At 39.4% G+C, this 17421-nt stretch overlaps 4 protein-coding genes, 1 long non-coding RNA gene and 1 pseudogene across 5 annotated transcripts; 3 read left to right on the top strand and 3 right to left on the bottom strand.

Annotated features, from left to right (window-relative positions):
• Positions 1 to 416: 416 nt before the first annotated feature.
• Positions 417 to 3115, bottom strand: LOC106294229 (zinc finger BED domain-containing protein DAYSLEEPER-like). Its single transcript, XM_013729802.1, has 5 exons — positions 2949 to 3115; positions 1553 to 2521; positions 1139 to 1469; positions 979 to 1056; positions 417 to 659 (listed from the first exon to the last, which is right to left on the bottom strand). Exons 2-4 carry the CDS (start codon positions 2099 to 2101, stop codon positions 980 to 982), a joined length of 957 nt encoding a protein of 318 aa, XP_013585256.1. The 5' UTR covers positions 2102 to 2521; positions 2949 to 3115; the 3' UTR covers positions 417 to 659; position 979.
• An 865-nt stretch (positions 3116 to 3980) lies between these two features.
• On the top strand, positions 3981 to 5439 carry LOC106294228 (putative F-box/kelch-repeat protein At3g24610). Its single transcript, XM_013729801.1, has one exon. The coding sequence runs from the start codon at positions 4076 to 4078 to the stop codon at positions 5354 to 5356; it is 1281 nt and encodes a 426-aa protein (XP_013585255.1). The 5' UTR covers positions 3981 to 4075; the 3' UTR covers positions 5357 to 5439.
• A 1351-nt stretch (positions 5440 to 6790) lies between these two features.
• On the bottom strand, positions 6791 to 9292 carry LOC106294233. The gene is made up of 7 exons (XR_001260777.1): positions 8736 to 9292; positions 8603 to 8647; positions 8179 to 8313; positions 7746 to 7826; positions 7420 to 7531; positions 7245 to 7324; positions 6791 to 7037 (listed from the first exon to the last, which is right to left on the bottom strand). It is a non-coding gene; the product is annotated as an uncharacterized LOC106294233 (long non-coding RNA).
• A 361-nt stretch (positions 9293 to 9653) lies between these two features.
• LOC106344380 lies at positions 9654 to 12217 on the top strand (annotated as a pseudogene).
• A 393-nt stretch (positions 12218 to 12610) lies between these two features.
• LOC106294227 (probable histone-arginine methyltransferase 1.3) lies at positions 12611 to 15435 on the top strand. Its single transcript, XM_013729800.1, has 12 exons — positions 12611 to 12780; positions 12873 to 12920; positions 13005 to 13060; positions 13176 to 13400; positions 13474 to 13561; positions 13660 to 13759; positions 13828 to 13960; positions 14048 to 14151; positions 14226 to 14398; positions 14471 to 14571; positions 14641 to 15114; positions 15189 to 15435. The coding sequence occupies exons 2-12, from the start codon at positions 12899 to 12901 to the stop codon at positions 15297 to 15299; spliced, it is 1587 nt and encodes a 528-aa protein (XP_013585254.1). The 5' UTR covers positions 12611 to 12780; positions 12873 to 12898; the 3' UTR covers positions 15300 to 15435.
• A 482-nt stretch (positions 15436 to 15917) lies between these two features.
• Positions 15918 to 17283, bottom strand: LOC106294231 (nudix hydrolase 18, mitochondrial). Its single transcript, XM_013729804.1, has 4 exons — positions 16955 to 17283; positions 16750 to 16855; positions 16545 to 16628; positions 15918 to 16448 (listed from the first exon to the last, which is right to left on the bottom strand). The coding sequence occupies exons 1-4, from the start codon at positions 17023 to 17025 to the stop codon at positions 16176 to 16178; spliced, it is 534 nt and encodes a 177-aa protein (XP_013585258.1). The 5' UTR covers positions 17026 to 17283; the 3' UTR covers positions 15918 to 16175.
• Positions 17284 to 17421: the final 138 nt, after the last annotated feature.

The following is a 17421-nucleotide window of genomic DNA, read 5'->3' as shown; positions in this document are numbered from 1 at the left end:
CTCATTGTGCTTCTGTGGAAATTTGGCCATAAGTTAGGGATGTTGTAATGGGCAAAATTACCCGGCCCGGCCCGAACCCGAAATAAACCCGCCCAGTACCCTAAACTAAAAAACCCGAAAAAAAACCGGTATCATTAGGGTAACCCGCGAAAAACCCGAAAACTTTAGGGTTACCCACAGGTAACCCGTGAAAAACCCTATCTCTATTTTATTTAAAGTTTTGTGAGCTTTTAGTTAAAGCTTTATAGTTTTAAACTAAATTTAAATATATTGAATATTTAATTTTTAATCATGTTTTGTATACAATTTGATTAAAGCTTTATAGTTTTAAACTAAATTTAAATGTATTGAATATTTAATTTTTAATCATGTTTTGTATACAAGATTGCACAAGTTACATTAAAGAAACATACTCAGAATGGAACCATACATATCATTAAAACAGAGTAAAAAGACATATTATCAACTTAAAGAAACAGATTAAGAAACATAGTATCATCTTAAAGAAATAGACTCAGAAACATAGTATCAGCTCAAAGAAACAGACTCAAAATCACCCAAGACATTTCATATAGATCATCACATAAGATCAAGGTAGCCTTCTGAAATAGATCTCCACTGTTTGAAGTGGATGACTTTTTATGGATGCTAGTTCCTACCTACATGTACACGTACACAACAAGAAACTTGTAATCAGCAACAAGTCACATACTCTTTTTTTCTGCGCAAAACCAATACTGATTACAAGAAGCCCTTACTACACATGTGAAAAACAAACAAACTATGCAAATTAGACCAAAGTACTTTAGTAGTTGCTAATGTGAACTATAAGCAAAATGTGATACCATATTCAAGCATCAACCAAGAAACCTTTAGAGTATCAGACCAAGTTAGCTAGTTGTTATTGTACAAGCCTATGAGAGCTGTTCAGTCAAGTTTCAGAGTATCTAAACTATGGTCAAGTTTCAGAGTTTTGACCTCATATTGCAGAACTACTTGCTGTGGTTGTTGGATCCTTGTCTAAGTTGTCTTCATCAAAATAATCTTCAACATCACCTGAAATTATAAAATAAAATCTGTAGTTACATAAAAGTTCATATATGAAATCAGAAACCAAATATCAAAACTAATAATCTACCTTCAAATTCAGCAAAACCTCTTAACCAGTTTCGAGTGCAAAGCAGTGCTTGAACATTTTTTGGAAGAAGACGGTTTCTGTAAGGACTAATCACCCGCCCTCCAACGCTAAATGCTGATTCCGATGCCACAGTTGTGATTGGAATGCTGAGTAAATCACATGCAAGAGAAGCTAAATCGCCATAGCGTTGTCCTTGATCTTTCCAATAACCTAAAACCTCTATGTCGGTAAAAGACCTCGTATCCAGCCTAGGATCTTCTAAATACATCTCCAGATTTGTCTTCTTATTGTCTAGACCAGGCTGGATGCTCCTCTCAAGTTCAAACAGTTCCTACGTTATTGTATTAAACAAGCATCACATTAGATAGATAACAAGATTATGATATATGAATTTATAAACTACAAAAGACTTACATAATTCATATCATCTTCTAATGGTGACTCAGTAAGAAGCTCATATGGAGTCGGTGTTGCTGAAGAGGTTGAAGAAGAACTCTGAAACTTGGCTCCATACTCTTCATAAAGCTTTTTCAAATTCTTCTTAACAACTTCAACCTTTTTCTCAGCGTTTCTCGGATCCACTTTGTCATAAGCTGTTCTAAGTATTTGCAGCTTCAATCTCGGATCTAAAACAGCCCCCATAGCTAGAACAAGACTGTATTCATCCCAATACTTAGAAAACTTAACTCTCATTTTCTTAGCCATCTCTTTCATTACTGGATCATCACAACTAGCATACTTCATCAGTAAGCATTCAATTTTCCACACTTGTAGAAAATATGCATTAGCCGTTGGATATCTAACGCCTGAGAAGAACGTTGTAATAGTGCTGAAAGGCTTCAGAAACTCACAAATTTTCTGCCCTCGATCCCACTCATCCTCTGAAGGCAATGATTTGTAACTCCTGTCACACTCTTTCAAACTAGTGAATGCGTCACGAAACTTCAGAGCTCTAGCAAGCATATCATAAGTTGAATTCCATCTGGTTGGTACATCTAGAGACAATCCAGCTCCACTCCTAATCCCTACACTCTGAACACATGCTGCAAATGCTTCTATCCTTGATCCAGATGCTTTGACAAACTTAATACTCTCTCGGATATTTTCCAGAAGACCAACAGCAAATGCTTTGATACTAACTTCTTATTACAATGAATGCAACGACTCCTTCTTTTTCCATCTGCCTCTACTCCTACTACTACGAAATGGTTCCAAACAAGAGACTTTGCGCGTTTAGAATGACTCACAGTTTCAGTTGCTTGAACAGGTTGAGTTTCACTTTGTGCTTGTCCTTGAGTTTCTGCTTCATCATCATCATCAACCTCCATTTGCTCATTCGCAGCCTCAAGAGCTGCTAGTGTGTCAAGTGTTTGTGAATCCATCCTGAAAAAAACATTAAACAATCACAAAATTTAAGCTACTATTTAATCTGGTGAAGGAGATTGGAGAAAACTTCCACACACATCAAACAGTGAAAGAAGAACGAACATGTTTTTAAATGTGCAGTGGTAATAATATTTCATTTTTTAGATGCATAGAGCTAGAAAGTAAAATATAGCCTAATAAAACAAAAAAAAATGAGCCGAGGTCATCCTATGTTTGATTGAGCTGAGGTCATCACAAGTAATCTCCAAAAATTCACATTTACAGACAAAACTACATCCTATGTTCAAAAAAACACGAAGACAGGACATAATAACAGATAATAAGACATGGTTAGTCAACCAGATTCTAAAGCTTAATAATCTGATATAGGAATATGTTTTTCCTTATCAGAATCAAAACAGAAAACCCCATTTCGAAATCTTACCAATGAACCCAATCTAAAATGAATCGTCCCAATGACTAGCAGCGGGAGCCATCCCTCCTCCGCCGAAGAAGCTTCTGAAGATCTCGTCGGCGTCGGACTCGTCTTCGTAGAAGCCGCTGACGTCGTACTTTCTCCTAGCGTCCTCTAATTTCTAGATCAATGTTTTGTGGCTGTGGCCACGGGAGAAACAAAAATTTAGGGTAAAATATGATGTAAACGACGTCGTTTCGGTTAATTTTTTTTTAAAAAAAAAACCCATCGGGTACCCGAAGCCCGACAGTATAAACCCGATAGGGTAATAAACAAAACAAGACCCGCCCAACAAAAACCCGCGAGTTTTAAAATCTAAAAATACGGGTTTCGGGTTTCAAATTTCAACCGGGCTTCGGGTACCCTATGGGTAAAAATCCATTATTAACATCCCTAGCCAGAACCTTTGTTGGTGTATGTGTGTGAGTGCATTATATGTAGAATCTCATTCAGACTTATTGGAGGTCTTTTCCAACGAGAGATTCAACGAACTTTTCGAGGATGATGGTATCTTTAACGCTGATCATGAATCTTGGAAGGAGCAAAGACGGATCATCATAACCGAAATTTAACTTTCAAGGTCGAAGATGGAGAGGGTAATCAAAAGCTAGCTGACCACACAACAAAGTAAAATTTATAACACATCATGAAGTTCGGAAAGGACACGCTATGAAACCGAACAGATAGGTTTCTACTGAAGTAAAAATGGAAATTTTCCAGTAAACCAGAAGATAACGTTGCCTTAGGTTTTCTGGAAATTCTATCCTAACAGCCAATAACTTGCAAACCACGGGGGAAGAAGTAAATGGGCTTTATCTGAACTCAATAGGCCTAATAACCTAATTGCGGCCCAAATAGCGAGGAACAAAAGACAAAGTCAAAGTCTTACTGTAATAAGGAAAAACATAAAGTTACTGTAATAAGGAATCGCGTGTTTCCTTTTCAACCTACGAGCAAAAAAAAAAAAAAAAAAAGGGGTACCCTCTATATAAATAAGATCGATCTGATTGTTTTCTTCCTCCTCAGTAAATTAATTAATCAAAGGGGTTGTTGACTCTTCCAATTGTGAATCAATCTCAGATCTAAAGTCCTTTGAGATGTACAATTACGCCGCCGCCGCCGCCAAAAGGAGGAAGAAGGAGACGTCACCGTCGTCGTCGTTTGATTCGTTGCCAGATGCGGTGGCTATAAGTTGCTTGGCTCGCGTTTCCAGATTGGACCAGGCGGCCTTATCTGTCGTCTCCAAGAGATTTCGTTCGCTGGTGGTTTCGCCGGAGTTTTACAAGACGAGATCGCTGATGGGTCACGCGGAGAAGTGCGTGTACGTGTGCTTAGGCCTGCCACCGCACTTAATCCCACGCTGGTTCGTCCTCCACCCAACGCTAGACCCTGCCACCGGGAATACCGTGAAGCGGGCTCAACCCATCCCTTTTTTCCCGTCTCAGCCTCGGGAAGGATCCGCCGTGGTGTCGTTGGACGGGAGCATCTATGTTTTCGGTGGATTGGTTAACGGCGAGCGCACGTCCGGTGTCTTACTCTTGGATTGCCGGTATCACACTTGGCACCAAGTGACTCCCATGAGAGTGGCCCGAGCATCCGCCACGGCTCAAGTGGTGAACGGGAAGATATACGTGTTGGGAGGCTGCAAAGACAGGAGATCCGCTGACTGGGGGGAAGTGTTCGACCCAAAGACCCAAACTTGGGCTGCCCTCACAGTTTCAGAGCCAATGCCGGACGAGGAGGATCCGGATACACGCCCTAGGATGAGTTTGATCCATGGGAGTGTGGTGATAGAGGACAAGATATACGTGATTGATTTCTGGAATAGAACCTTCTTCTACTCCCTAAGCCAGTGTAAATGGGGGAGAGGGAGTCCGGCCAGGCTAGAATCACATTCTCTGAATAGAAGGGATTGGTGTGTGGTTGATAACGTGTTATACAGTGTTGGTAACGACGGGTGTATTCATTGGTGTGAGCCACATGAGTTGGATCGGTGTGCTGGAGTGGGGATGAATTGGACTGAGTTGTCAAGTTACCCAATGAAAGAGCTGCAGAACAAGCTCATTAGATCGAGAGTGGTTCACTTTGGTGGGAAGATGGCTAGAGTGTGGGAGAAGACCACGCGCAATTTCACCAAATGCCTTGAAGATATACTTCCCGGGGCCAAACTCGCCAGCTCTGGCCACAATGTTGTTGTCTTCTGGAAAGAGCTCCTACCTGAAAAGAGCGTGCGCATTTGGTGTGCTGAGTTTTCGTTTAAAAGGTGCTACAAATGGGGCTTTACGTTTGGCCTGCTTGAGTGTTCCAATGCTATCCTCAATCTTGATCCTATCTTGGATCGCTCTAAGGTCTTGTACTCTATCTCCGTTGATGTCTGAAAACTATATAATCCAACTTTCTTTGTCAATCTCCCTTTATAATGATGATATTTTAATCTAATAAATATTGTCTTTGCCTCTAACAAGTAGTTTTGAAATAGATATATTATATGTTAACAATGGATGCATATTGTTCTTCTCATCAAGATTCAATCTCAAATGTAGTATTATTCTCCTACTGTACATCAGAAACAGAGTATCCATAGAAAAAGAAGAAGATGCATTGCCCTCGTCATTAAGGCAACACCGTATATAATTTTATATGATGTTTAGCTTTGGATCGTTTCGGCGAGAATCCGAAAAATCTCTCACCAATCTTTTCAGTGCTCGACCGTGTTTCCCTTGCATATGGCCCCCTTTAAAGTGCACTAGGTAATAACAGCATAAAGTGCTCACCTGTAAATAATGCATATATAATAATAACTAGTATCCATAATAATCCTAAATCATTGGCATACTCAGACTCTTACAGTAGGAAACATATATAATTGGTTATTCTCTAGTGTACAGGATTCTTTGGAATAGACAAGTGTTACATGATCTTAAGGCATAAGAGGATAAATGTCGCGTAGTAGAATAACGAGATAAGAGAGTCTGAAACCTGACGACTGAACTGCCACTGAAAGAGCACGGCATGCAGCAGCAGCTAAACTTCCACTCTCCATGTGTTCAGACCTGACTAACTTCTCCAAAATGGGCCAGAACGCAGTCAACAAAGAAAGGATTGGACCATCCGCCACAGGGACAGATGATAGAGACGTGGCAAGGTGGCTGAATACAGTTCCAATCCTAAATCATCGAACAAGTGAAGAAAAAAACTCATCACTCGTATATTCCCATCAAGATTAGTAACCCAAACAAGAAAGCTTTCAATGATTATGGTTTGCAGTTATCAAAACTAATTAATGCAGGTTAACAGAACGAATTTAAAGCATGTTTCCATACATGAATTGAAGGTCCCAAGCTGGTCCTTGATTACAAATATTTAAGCAAGATAGTAAATACAGCAGTCACAGAAGCAGACCTGTAAAGACCTCTTGTAACAGAGCTCAACATTCGTGTGTAAGCGGCTGGACTCTGTTTACTTGAATACTCCACGTCATCATCTACCTATAACCATAAGAGGTATTAGTCCAAATCTTATCTTAGAGGTGCATCATATGTGGACCCTTAACTGATTCTTTTCTATCAAATGCAGAAAATGAACAAACAGTTACTTGTGCAGCAAAAGGAATGATCAAGAACTCTTTCTAACGGAACAATATAGACACTTACAAGTTTTGAGAGAACTCCATAACTGGACGAAAGCAATTGAGTTAATAATTTATTTTGCAGCTCTTTGTTAGCAACAGAGCCGAGAATCACAGTGATAGCGCTAATGACTTTGCTTCATCTTCCAAAGCCAAATTCCACTGATCCAAACACTAAGGAAAGTAAAAGTATAATGATTCAGGATATATATATATATATATATATATATATACACGTCAGTGTAACTTGAAGCCTGTCTTAACAGTTATCGAAAGGGGTGCCTGAAGCTGAAACCTCTCCTATCCGCATCAAGATGTCTAAATTACATGTTTCATGTACTACAGCTGGAGCATCTTCACAAATTTTACGAAGAGCAGAGGCACAAGCATGTGAACAAATGGGTTCAGAAATCCCTCCTGCAAGAAATAATCTGAAAGCACAAAAACCATGCACCATTTAGACCAATTGATGTTATGAGATATGATCATACACATCTCTTTAAAGGAGACCGGAAAAATACAAATCAGAATGGAAATGAATTTTTTTTTTTTCTTTGAAACACCAGAATGGAAATGAATATAAAAACTGGAATTGTAACTGTATTCAGATGAATGGTTTCTGAAGAAAGTAGACTTACAGCAAGGGTCTACCATTACTTGGAAAAACAGAGATCCATCTTGAAAAGGAGCCAATAACATCTGCCAGCGATCTATATACCTAAAAGTTGATTATAGTTAAATGTTGATTGCATCAATAGTACAAGAAAAATGTAGGTAAGCCAGAAGACAAAGCAAGAGTATGAACTGACATACAACACATAAACCCCTTGAGCTCACTGGATGGCCTGTCAGAGAATGCAGAAACCAATTGCATGATCAATGAAAAATCAAAAGCCTCTCCCTCTTGCAAGATAATTTCAGAAACCTGACACCGTAGAATCCTTAGTAAAGACAAGGAAAAACAAGATATCATCCCCGCTCTCTAAACAGAAAGTGGCGATGGATGGATAAGTAATAGAGACAAAAAAAAAATAGTAAAGAACCCAGACAACGTGATCCCACACCTCTTGGGGGTGTTTTTAAACAAGAAAATAAAACGAAGCAGCTTGATTGGAAGAAGAAAGGTGATGTGTGCTAACCGCATTAAGAGCAAACAACTTCGCCTCAATCTCCCTCAAGGACATCGAAATATTTGAAGAAGGCAGGCCACCAAAAAACAACTATAGGTATATTGGCAAGAAAAAGTTAAAATAACATAACAAAAATAACTGAATACTTTGTCACAAAACATGAAAGGATAAAAACTACTTATCAAGCAACCATATAACTAAAGTAATCCAAGACACCAGAGTAAAGTAATAATCTAAGTGACTAAACGTTATACAGGGCATGGTTCACTAATAGAACCCATAAGAACTGATCAGAAACGGAAGAAGTACGTAACGCTGCTTTCAACCTCACATTTTTAAAAAATAAATAAATTTGGTGTAAATCCTGCCTGATTAATAATGCAAACTAGTCGCGTGGCAAATACTGAATCAACTAATGATTTTGAATTGTGAAGTGAGGCACCTTACTCACAAATGTTGTAGGATGAAGTAGCTGACAAATATCTACCAAGAGCTCAAGAAGATTATTTCTAAAATGCAACAGGCCATCAGGCAGGTCTAGCCCTGGACTCTCATCACTGGAGGTAGACTCATCGACCTGAAGATAGATTGCTAAGGAATTTTAGAAACACAAAAAAGACTACCAGTAAATAAGAAAGGTAAGACTAAGATGGTTAAGAATATGAATCGAAACCAAGTTCAATAAAATTCCACCATAATCTTATTAGTTGACCAACTCAACAATGAGAGCTATATAAATATGAAGGAAATATTTCCAGGTTAACATAAAAATACACTGAAATTGGTTTTTCCAAGGAGTTGCTAGTGCTGCAATTGATATGATAGCTTCTATAGATAGAAAACAGAAAGAGACATTGAACACTGACTATAAATGATGACCCTTCAGGAGTATTAATGTCAACTCAAGTCAGCTGAAACAAAAAGTAAATATTTAGTCGGACTATGCAAAATCATCCAAGGATTTACTTGTGTAGAAAAGGAAATGAAATAAGCTCAAACCTGATAAGTCTTTTGTTTTTCTCCAAGCAGCAGCAGGTATCAATAGAGGCTTAAATGGCTCTGTATCATCATATCAGCATCTCCATGCCGCCATACTTTTGACAACGACGGCATTTTTGCACAGGAGAAGGCAAGTTTGACAATTTTAAAGGTTTATACCCTTATTACGCCTAAGCATCAGCACTCACAGAACAGCTAGCCTTTATAAGTGTATCAGACACATCTCTATCAAGGGTGAATCCTTTATCCATCATCTGATCCCAAATCTTGTAGGCTGCGGATAATTTATTCTCAAGTATGAGTCCTCCAATAATGAACTCGAAAGTCTTTACTCTGCATGTCCTCGAACAACTTCATTGCTTCAGTCACTCTACAATACCTGCAGAGGCCACTTATCAGGGCGTTAAAAGAAATCACATCGGGTGTGATTCCGTGCTCAATCATGTCGTTGAAAACACCATAAGCCTTGTCGAGATTTCCGAATTTACAAAAATGCTCCAGAATCGTCGTGTAAAATATGCGATCTGGTGACAGACCTAACTCCGTCATCTGATCGAGGAGCTTCTTCGCAACACTAGAGTTGCCTTCCCTAAGAAAAGCCTTGATAACCCAACAACAAGTGCTGCACATGCTCTAGTATCCGGTTGAATCCCTCTCATTCTAAATCTCAACTGCATCAGTGACCTTACCTAAATAAACCATTAATAAGTATAGAATAAGATACAACATCTGGTTGCAAACCATACAAAAGAACGTCTGAACAGCGAAACCAACCTTTCTCTCTCGACACAACAGATCCAATAAATATCAAATCTCGAATCTTTGACCAAAACCCCGATGAAACGGTTGTAATAGCAGGAGAAAACGCGGTAGCTTGACTGACGCATTTCGTCGAACACCTAAACCGCGTTGTCGATCATGCCTGATTTCACGAGGTGAACGATACACGAGCGGCATGCGAGGCGTACTGCGCCCAGCGTCTGATGCATATAAGAGCTCGGCGACGCATATGATCATAATCCGGTTGCACTTGTTTTTTCATCGCGGCAACATCAGATCGAGGACAACGGCTGAGCTCAAGTGAAGAACGAAGGCTCCAACATTTACCCCGAGGCTTTCTTTGTGTTACAGAAAAAAAAAAAAAATTAAGTGCCCTATTAATCTTAATTAAACCCTCTCAGCTAGCTAGAGTGTTAGGTTTGGCTTTAGCGACTATGGAGCCAGTCAGCCGGAGAAGGTGAGGGGGTTCGTTTGTTGTTTGAGGATCAACGGGTTCCGAGTAAGTGTCGGAAGAAGCAAGGTCTAAAGCGGAGCTGGGTTGTTCTGGATCCTAAACGTCACCCAACTGTTTCGGAGTTTTCTGATCATCTCCTATGCCTCTTCGAAGCTTGTCCTCATGGCATCTCTCTATCTGTACGCCTACTTCTTCTTTTCCCTAACATACATGCACTGTTTAGGGTCTTTCTTATGGAAATTTTTTATCTTATGATTTCAGATGGACGGTTTCGTTTTGCCGCCGTTTGAGTCGAGCCGTGTATTGAAGGATAAAGACATTGTGTGGTTAGTTTCGCCGAAGCTTTCACCAGCAGTTTCCTTCCGGCTTTGTTAAGTATTATTTGTTGAAGTTTTCGTTTTTTGTTTCTTAGTGTTAAGAGAAAGAAGGAACCCCTTTGTTAGAGCTTGTGGAGGAAGACAGTGAGGAGAATGTTTGTGTGTAATGCTTCTTGCTAATGAGGAGTTCCAGAAGAAAACTGGAGGATATGAAAGTGAGTCGCTTGAAGATAAAGTGGACGACCAAAAGCATAAGATCCAAGTAGGATCTCTACTAGAACGACTCTTATTCACTTATATGTGTATTAGTTGTTATTCACGTTTGATGATTTTGAAGGAGGAAGAAGTGTAAGTTAGCTGCTACTGAAGAAAGTCCCGTGGAAAGAGAAAACGAAGCTGTTGTAAGCAAAGGCAATGCTGTTAAGAAGAGGAAAAAGTCGGATGCTCAGAGAACTGAAAATGATGAACAGAATGTTGTTAACGCCAAGCCTAAGACCAAGTCAAAGAAGTATGCTTTTTTTTGTGTGTCAAAACTCTCTAGCACCTCTTGAATTATCTTTCACTGGTTGTTTCTTCATTGCCTGACTTTCTTGTTGCAGGTCCTCGCAACAAGCAGAAAGCGAACAGTGCAACATGTCTGGTGAAACTAAAAAGGTTCGACTTTATTTCAGTGTCTCAAAGAACTAGATGGGCTTGTCGTGTGTTTGTTTATTGTCTGAACAATGCGATCCTTGTTTGCAACAAGGAATGTGAAGCTAACTCTTCCTTGTATTTATTTAAGACACCTAGCAGAAGCGCTCGGCTTAAAAAGGCTAAACGGCAATGGTTGAGAGAGAAGACAAAACAAGAGAAGGAAGAGGTTCGTCTTCAGATACTTGTTCAGAATTAGACACATGTATTTGTCACACGATTTAGCAACACTGATATCGTCTCTCTTGCTGTTGTTTCACGAGTTGCAGATTCAACAGAAGCAGGTGGTTGTAGCACCCAGCCAAAAACCAGCTTTCACTACAAACCACCGAGTAACCAAGGAAAATCGCTCTGAAGCTCTGGAAACTCAACAGCCAGATGAAAGTGGTGATGGCGTTGGGGATGAAGTGGTTCCTGTGGAAGTGAGGCCAGGCCAAAATCAGGATTGCGCTTGTTCTCAGGTTGTTGAGAGCAAGAGTTTGGTGAGCTTGCTTGTGCTCTGTGTTCTTCTCTTTGGTTGTGCAATAAAGTTGCAAGTTCTTATCAGATGGATCCTTGGAGGTATGCGTCATGGGTTTACTCTGTGACATCGTGATCTAAGCAGACAAGAACACAGTTCTTTCACTTGTAGGTGTTTGCTTGCTAGGCATCACAATTCTGATAGAAGAAAGACTTTGCTTCTGCAGATTGAATCTCTGCTTGATGTCCGCTGCATCAACAGGAGCAGCTCAGATACCACAGAAGTAGCCAAGTCAGCACCCTCCAAGCCTCTGACCAAACAGCTACAAATCCAAAGCTGAGCACAAACAACGGTTTGCAAACCCCTGTAAAAGGTACCTTTCCAGCAACCTGATTGCCATATTTTAGTGACATCAAAACCAAGTTTACTTCATTGGACCAACCTATGTAAATTTGCAGAAAATGGAAAAGGGGGCCCTTGGGAAGAACTAAAGTGACGCTTTAAGTGCCAAAAAGGCACAACTGGCTCAAGCCAACAATGGGTGGAACAAGAAAAGGAGCTCAAGTGGAGTCTCGTGGTCTTACAAGGCACTGCGAGGTAGCGCAATGGGACCTGTGAATTGTGATAAATTATGTTAGATCTCAAAAAAGAGGGATGAGGAAACTAGGTTTACTTTTGAATCTCTGCCTATTTTTCGTCTTCATTTTGGTATGTGAAAAACTCAGACAGAAGAAGAGAAACCATTTTGTTTTGATCCTGTGAAGACATTACTGAGTTTTCATTCGGGTAAAGGTCTATGCATGGAGAAAAAACGATGGATCTTATTCTCCTCCAAGATCATTTTAGTTTGATGCCTTTTATGTCGAGTCCGTTCAAATGTCTGAAACATTTAGTGAATGTGTTTGATCGACTCTCATGGCAATGGACAAAAATGATGAGCTCAAAAACATTAAAAGAAAGCGACTCCACCGGTAATCGAACCCACGATCTCTAGTTTCGTAGACAGGCGCCTCACCGATTTTTTAGCTATTAATAATTATTGTCAAAATCAAAATTGATTTAATTAAATAACAAAATTAGAATTAGAGTATCCAAACCCTAAAATTGTCGGGTCACCCTATTGACAACATGGGTTATCCGGGTTATAAATATGATCTTTTGAATTGATTGACGCGTTATCTTCTTCCACAAATTCTCAAATCGCAGAAAAAGAAACCCTAAAGGCGTCTTCTTGCGCAGATTCTCAAATCGCTGCATCGTCTTCCGCTTCTCTTCTCGCGTTGGTGGCTACTCCATTCGAGTCAACCAGTTCTCAAATTCTTTCAGTTTCTCGCTTAATCTCAGGTATTTACTTAGATTCAGATTATCTTCCCTAATCTTGATCTTTCTGTTTAATTTAATCCATCTGCAATTGGGAACTCTCAAAAACCCTAAAGGCGTCTTCTTTCGGAGATTCTGAATCATGTCTTCTTTGTCGCGCGTTGGTATGGATCCAATCTTTTATTGATTAAACCACATCAGATTAACGCCTAGAGAGGATTAAACCCTAAAGCCCTCTTCTTTCACAGGTTCTGAATCCATGTCTTCCTCTTCCCGCATTGGTGCGCTACGGTTCAATATTCAGGTTTTCTTTTCTGTTCCTGGAATGAAACTATTCTCGTTGCTTTATCTGCTTTCTCGTTGCTTGTGTTTTGAACTAATTTTGCTATCTTTCAATGGGTTTTGCTATCGGCCATTAGCAAAACCTGATTGAAGATAATGTGAGGGCTGGTGCATACTACGCTAGTGTCATGGAGAATAAACTAGATTTTTCTGGTTGTGTTGTTCTCCATGTGGGGGCTGGAAGTGGCGTTCTAGCATTGTGCGCTGCCCAGGCCGGTGCAAAGCATGTGTATCTTGTCGAAGCTTCTGAATATGCCCTTAAGTTGATTGATGAAAATCCAACTCTCTCTGAACTGATCACTGTGAGTGTTCAAAAAGTTTATTTTTATGTGCTATATACATTTTGCTGATGTTGGTTTAACTTGTGTTCTGTAGGTCATCGAAGGCAACGTTGAGGATGTTGCTTTACCTGAGAAACCGGATGTTCTTATCTCTGAACCATTGGGGATGCATTTCACACATGGTAAGTCAGCTGATCTTGGTCAGATAAACATTATGTGGGGCTTCTTGATTGAAAGTTCCATTGGTCATTAGACTGACATATCTTGTGTTTTGAACCAGGCTTCAACGAGAGAGGGCTGAAATCTTATGTGATTGCTAGGGATCGCTTCATCTCCCCTAATGGCAAAATGTTAGGCAAAATGTTTCCCTCTGCGGGAAGGTAAATTCAACTTTTGAGAGAGTTTTTTTTTTTTTACTCTTTAATCTCATTTAGTTTTATCATTGTAGGATTCACATTGCTCCTTTCACTGATGAGTTCTTATTCACTGAAATGGCAAATAAGCCTGTGGTGGATGGGTTTGACAAGAGCTTATTGGTGGCTCATCCAATGATTCATACTATTGATTTTACTCAGAAGAAGGTATTCCTCACTCTTTGAAATAAAATAAAAAAATTTCTATTTTTCGTGGTAGGGTTGTAAGATTTTGATCTCATTTTACTACTCCAGGAGGGAGATTTTTACGTGATGGATATGCCATTATTATTCATTTCTTCAACTTCCACGATGGTGCATGGCCTTGCTCTGTGGTTTGAAGTTCTTTTGGACGGGAGGTATCATTCTTCTCACATTTTTTACACCTTTTTTATTTACAATTTTACTCCACACTTTGTTTTGTTTCTTACAGCGTGGACAAAAGATGGATAAAAACTTCTCCCAGGGCACCAACAACGGATTGTTTCCGTATTAGATGCGTTTTCCCCCACGCTGTTGACGTCGTCATTGGTCAAAGCATAACTGGCAGAGCTCGTTTTGAGGCCCTTACTGATCAGAGTTACACCATAGATATAACGTTGACAGGTTCGGTTCGGTTTATTCTCGTGTGTTTTTTTCCATTTGAAAACTTTCTAACTTGATTTGTTATTTAAACAGCTGAAATGTTTGGTAGAGGTGGAAGTAAGATTGGATATCAGTCATACAAATCAAAGTTCGAACTTTGTCAAGCACAACAAGTGACACCGTTACCTCCGAAGGTAAAAGAAATGTACTTTTGTTTTTTGCTTTGACTTAACTGTGCTAATGCACTCTTGTGTTTGGTCCAGGATGAGACAGAGGATGATTGGTATTCTCAATTCCAATATGGGGCCGAAGATAATTTTCATGGATTTTTCATACCCTGGGATTTGCTTCAAAGATTTCTATCTGCAGAAGATGCAAAGTCTTCGATGGTGGTGGGGATTTTAGTTGGAACTGAGCAACATAAGGTGACTCATATTCTGTTACCCCCGCAGTGGAGCAGACAAGGAGAGCTACACATTTCAGACATTCCCCTAGAGGACATGCATCTCCAAGGCACTACGTTAATTGGGTATCTGCGCACTGAGGCATCCTGCGAGATCACCCCACCAACAGCTGCTGATGTTCGATTCCTGTCCAAACACTTTGGTAAGGAAGCGATCGTTGGCATTTGCTCCAGCTGGTCCACCCCACCATCCATGGCTTTCTACAAACTCACGGAGGAGGCATTTGTGGCAACAAGCTGGAAGTTGGATGAAAAAACATCAGTCCTGTTCTTGGTAAAACTCTTTCTGTCCATCCAATAAATAGAATTTTTCTATGATTCTAATGTTCTGTGTTTGCTTTGATTCAGGTTCCTCGTGGTGGTATTTGGAACTACAACACTTGTGTCAACAACCGCTGGAAGAACATGCCGTATAGGCTGCGGGTGTCGAGTCTTCCTAAAGCATACTTGGGGTGTTGAAAGAAATGAGGTTTTGTGTACATAGGAAACAAAAGAATATATGTGGATAGATAGGTCTGATAGATAGGTCTGTTAGTTTCTTCCTAACGCATACTTGGGATATTGGAATCAGTCTTGAAAACTTCATTCTCTGTGATCTTCTTAGTTTCTCCTTTGGGAAGTTTGCATCAAACACACATTTGATTGGCGTTTTTGTACATCAACTACTATAAACTGGAGCTATCTGGAGGTTTATATGGAAAACTGGAGCTATCTGGAGGTTTATTCTCAAAACATTTATTTTTGTGGAACAGGTGTATTACTTCTTAGGTATGTGTTGGTTTCGCCAAAAAAACCTTCACGATCATAATCAATATTAAAAAAAAAAAAACTATATGATTACGAGTTACATAGATAGCGCTTAGTGTATTAAATTTTGCAAAACTATTTTCATTTTCTAACTAAATATTTGGTCCAAAAATAAAATTAATTGCATCGTTATAAAATCCAGAGAGATTTCTTGTGAAAATTCAGCTTCTACATATTATAATCTTTCATTAGTTTATTTAGATCATAGTTACATTGTAAAATGACTCCGATCGTATACGAAGATGGGAAGAGATACAAAGAGAGGAAATATAACTTTACAATTTTGTTTGCGGCCTCTACTTTCTTTTAATCTTCTTTCTCCCATCTTAAGCAGTTGCACAAGCATTATATTAAAACAATCACGAAACGTTAAGTTCAAACTAACCCCACGTGGCCACGTATCTGTCGGTCGCTCGAGTTCACATGGTGTAGTCTTGCGTCAAACACCTAAAATTCTACAATCATCTCGTTGCTCTGGCATAAGATGTTAATAATAATAATCACGTGCACATGAGATTAGTCTTCATTTCAGCAGGTGGAGATCAATGGAATCTTCGTTTCTTCTTCCATTGGCTTCATTGATGGTGATGAAGAAAGCCTATGGATCAAAACGTCCAAAGCTTCCTTCATCCACCAATCTCTACAAGCTTCTCTTGCTTCATCTACTTTCATCCACATTCTTTGACGAAGATGTTGTTCAGGCCAAAGCTCAAGCTCTTCTTTCACAAGCATCGGGAACATTAGTCCTTCATAGAATGTTCCTCTGCTTTTGCTCAAGAAATCCCATTTTCCAAGTTGTCTCTGCTCAAAAGTTAATATTTAAGAACTTAAAAGATCATCCAAGTAAAATAAGACCAAAAACGGTATATATAAAACGAGCAGCTTCAAGTTTATTACCTCAACGTTTCCAATAACTCCAGCTTCTTCCAAAGACTCTCTTGAAGCAGCTTCTTCTACAGATTCGTCAAGCTCCCAACCACCCTGACATTATTCAAATAAATTCAAAGTACATAGTTAATACCCTGAAAACTAATAACCACAACTTAGGGTTTATTTCTTTTTTCTTTTTGTACTTCTTGTTGGGTGTTAAAACAGTTAGTACCTTTGGGAACATTAGAGCATGACCCTTCTGTGATGAGATAACCAAAACTTCAAATTCGTCGCTGATCGTGCCATCTGTCGAAATCTTGAGTCTATACGGAATACACCTACAGTTTCACCAAATCTTCAAAAATCAGAAACTTAAATCACACGAAAGTCAAACCCTAGATTGGTTAGTTTATATGATTTCAGATCTGTCTACGTACCCTACGACTTGACGGCGTCCCTTGTTGTACCTTTGGAACTGACGACCAGTACGAGAAACCACGCACACCATTTTGTTTTTTTAAACAAAGGGCTTGAAGAATCTGAACCTAAATTTTTGGATTGTATAAAAGAAGAATGATCACGGTTTTGTCTGGACGGCTAAAACGGAAGATGAATCTGGACAAGAAAGAAGAACCCCCGAATGTTTTTGCCGGTTTGGAGATCGAAGTTACAAAAACTGTTTTGAGTGTTATAATAAAAAGAGTGGATATGAGTTATGAAGTTATGATAGGTGAGTGAGAAACGATGTAGATGAGACAAAAGGCGTTGTCTCTAGCCTCTTGTGTGGCTTATCGTTTTTATAGAGAAACGGCCGATTTTCTAATCCATTTTTATATTTTATTTTATTGTTTTTTAATATTTTGTCGTAATGTTTTACTTTTAAAACATTTCTGTCGGTTTTCGA

Source organism: Brassica oleracea, chromosome C5, assembly GCF_000695525.1.
Source record: "Brassica oleracea var. oleracea cultivar TO1000 chromosome C5, BOL, whole genome shotgun sequence".
Taxonomy (NCBI): Eukaryota; Viridiplantae; Streptophyta; class Magnoliopsida; order Brassicales; family Brassicaceae; genus Brassica; species Brassica oleracea.
Note: the sequence above shows the minus strand (reverse complement) of the source record. Positions and strands in the feature narration are given on the sequence as shown.

What these genes read in the sequence shown, in the direction of transcription:
- LOC106294229 (XM_013729802.1), bottom strand. Translation starts at nt 2,101, where the DNA reads ATGCTTGCTAGAGCTCTGAAGTTTCGTGACGCATTCACTAGTTTGAAA. An exon ending in TAGAAGATGATATGAATTAT is followed by an intron (nt 1,470 to 1,552) that starts GTAAGTCTTTTG and finishes ACAATAACGTAG; the next exon opens with GAACTGTTTGAACTTGAGAG. An exon ending in AGGTTTTGCTGAATTTGAAG is followed by an intron (nt 1,057 to 1,138) that starts GTAGATTATTAG and finishes TTATAATTTCAG; the next exon opens with GTGATGTTGAAGATTATTTT.
- LOC106294228 (XM_013729801.1), top strand. Translation starts at nt 4,076, where the DNA reads ATGTACAATTACGCCGCCGCCGCCGCCAAAAGGAGGAAGAAGGAGACG.
- LOC106294227 (XM_013729800.1), top strand. Translation starts at nt 12,899, where the DNA reads ATGTCTTCTTTGTCGCGCGTTG. An exon ending in GTCTTCTTTGTCGCGCGTTG is followed by an intron (nt 12,921 to 13,004) that starts GTATGGATCCAA and finishes CTTCTTTCACAG; the next exon opens with GTTCTGAATCCATGTCTTCC. An exon ending in GAAGTTCTTTTGGACGGGAG is followed by an intron (nt 14,152 to 14,225) that starts GTATCATTCTTC and finishes TGTTTCTTACAG; the next exon opens with CGTGGACAAAAGATGGATAA.
- LOC106294231 (XM_013729804.1), bottom strand. Translation starts at nt 17,025, where the DNA reads ATGGTGTGCGTGGTTTCTCGTACTGGTCGTCAGTTCCAAAGGTACAAC. An exon ending in GGACGCCGTCAAGTCGTAGG is followed by an intron (nt 16,856 to 16,954) that starts GTACGTAGACAG and finishes GTGAAACTGTAG; the next exon opens with GTGTATTCCGTATAGACTCA. An exon ending in GAGTTATTGGAAACGTTGAG is followed by an intron (nt 16,449 to 16,544) that starts GTAATAAACTTG and finishes ACTTTTGAGCAG; the next exon opens with AGACAACTTGGAAAATGGGA.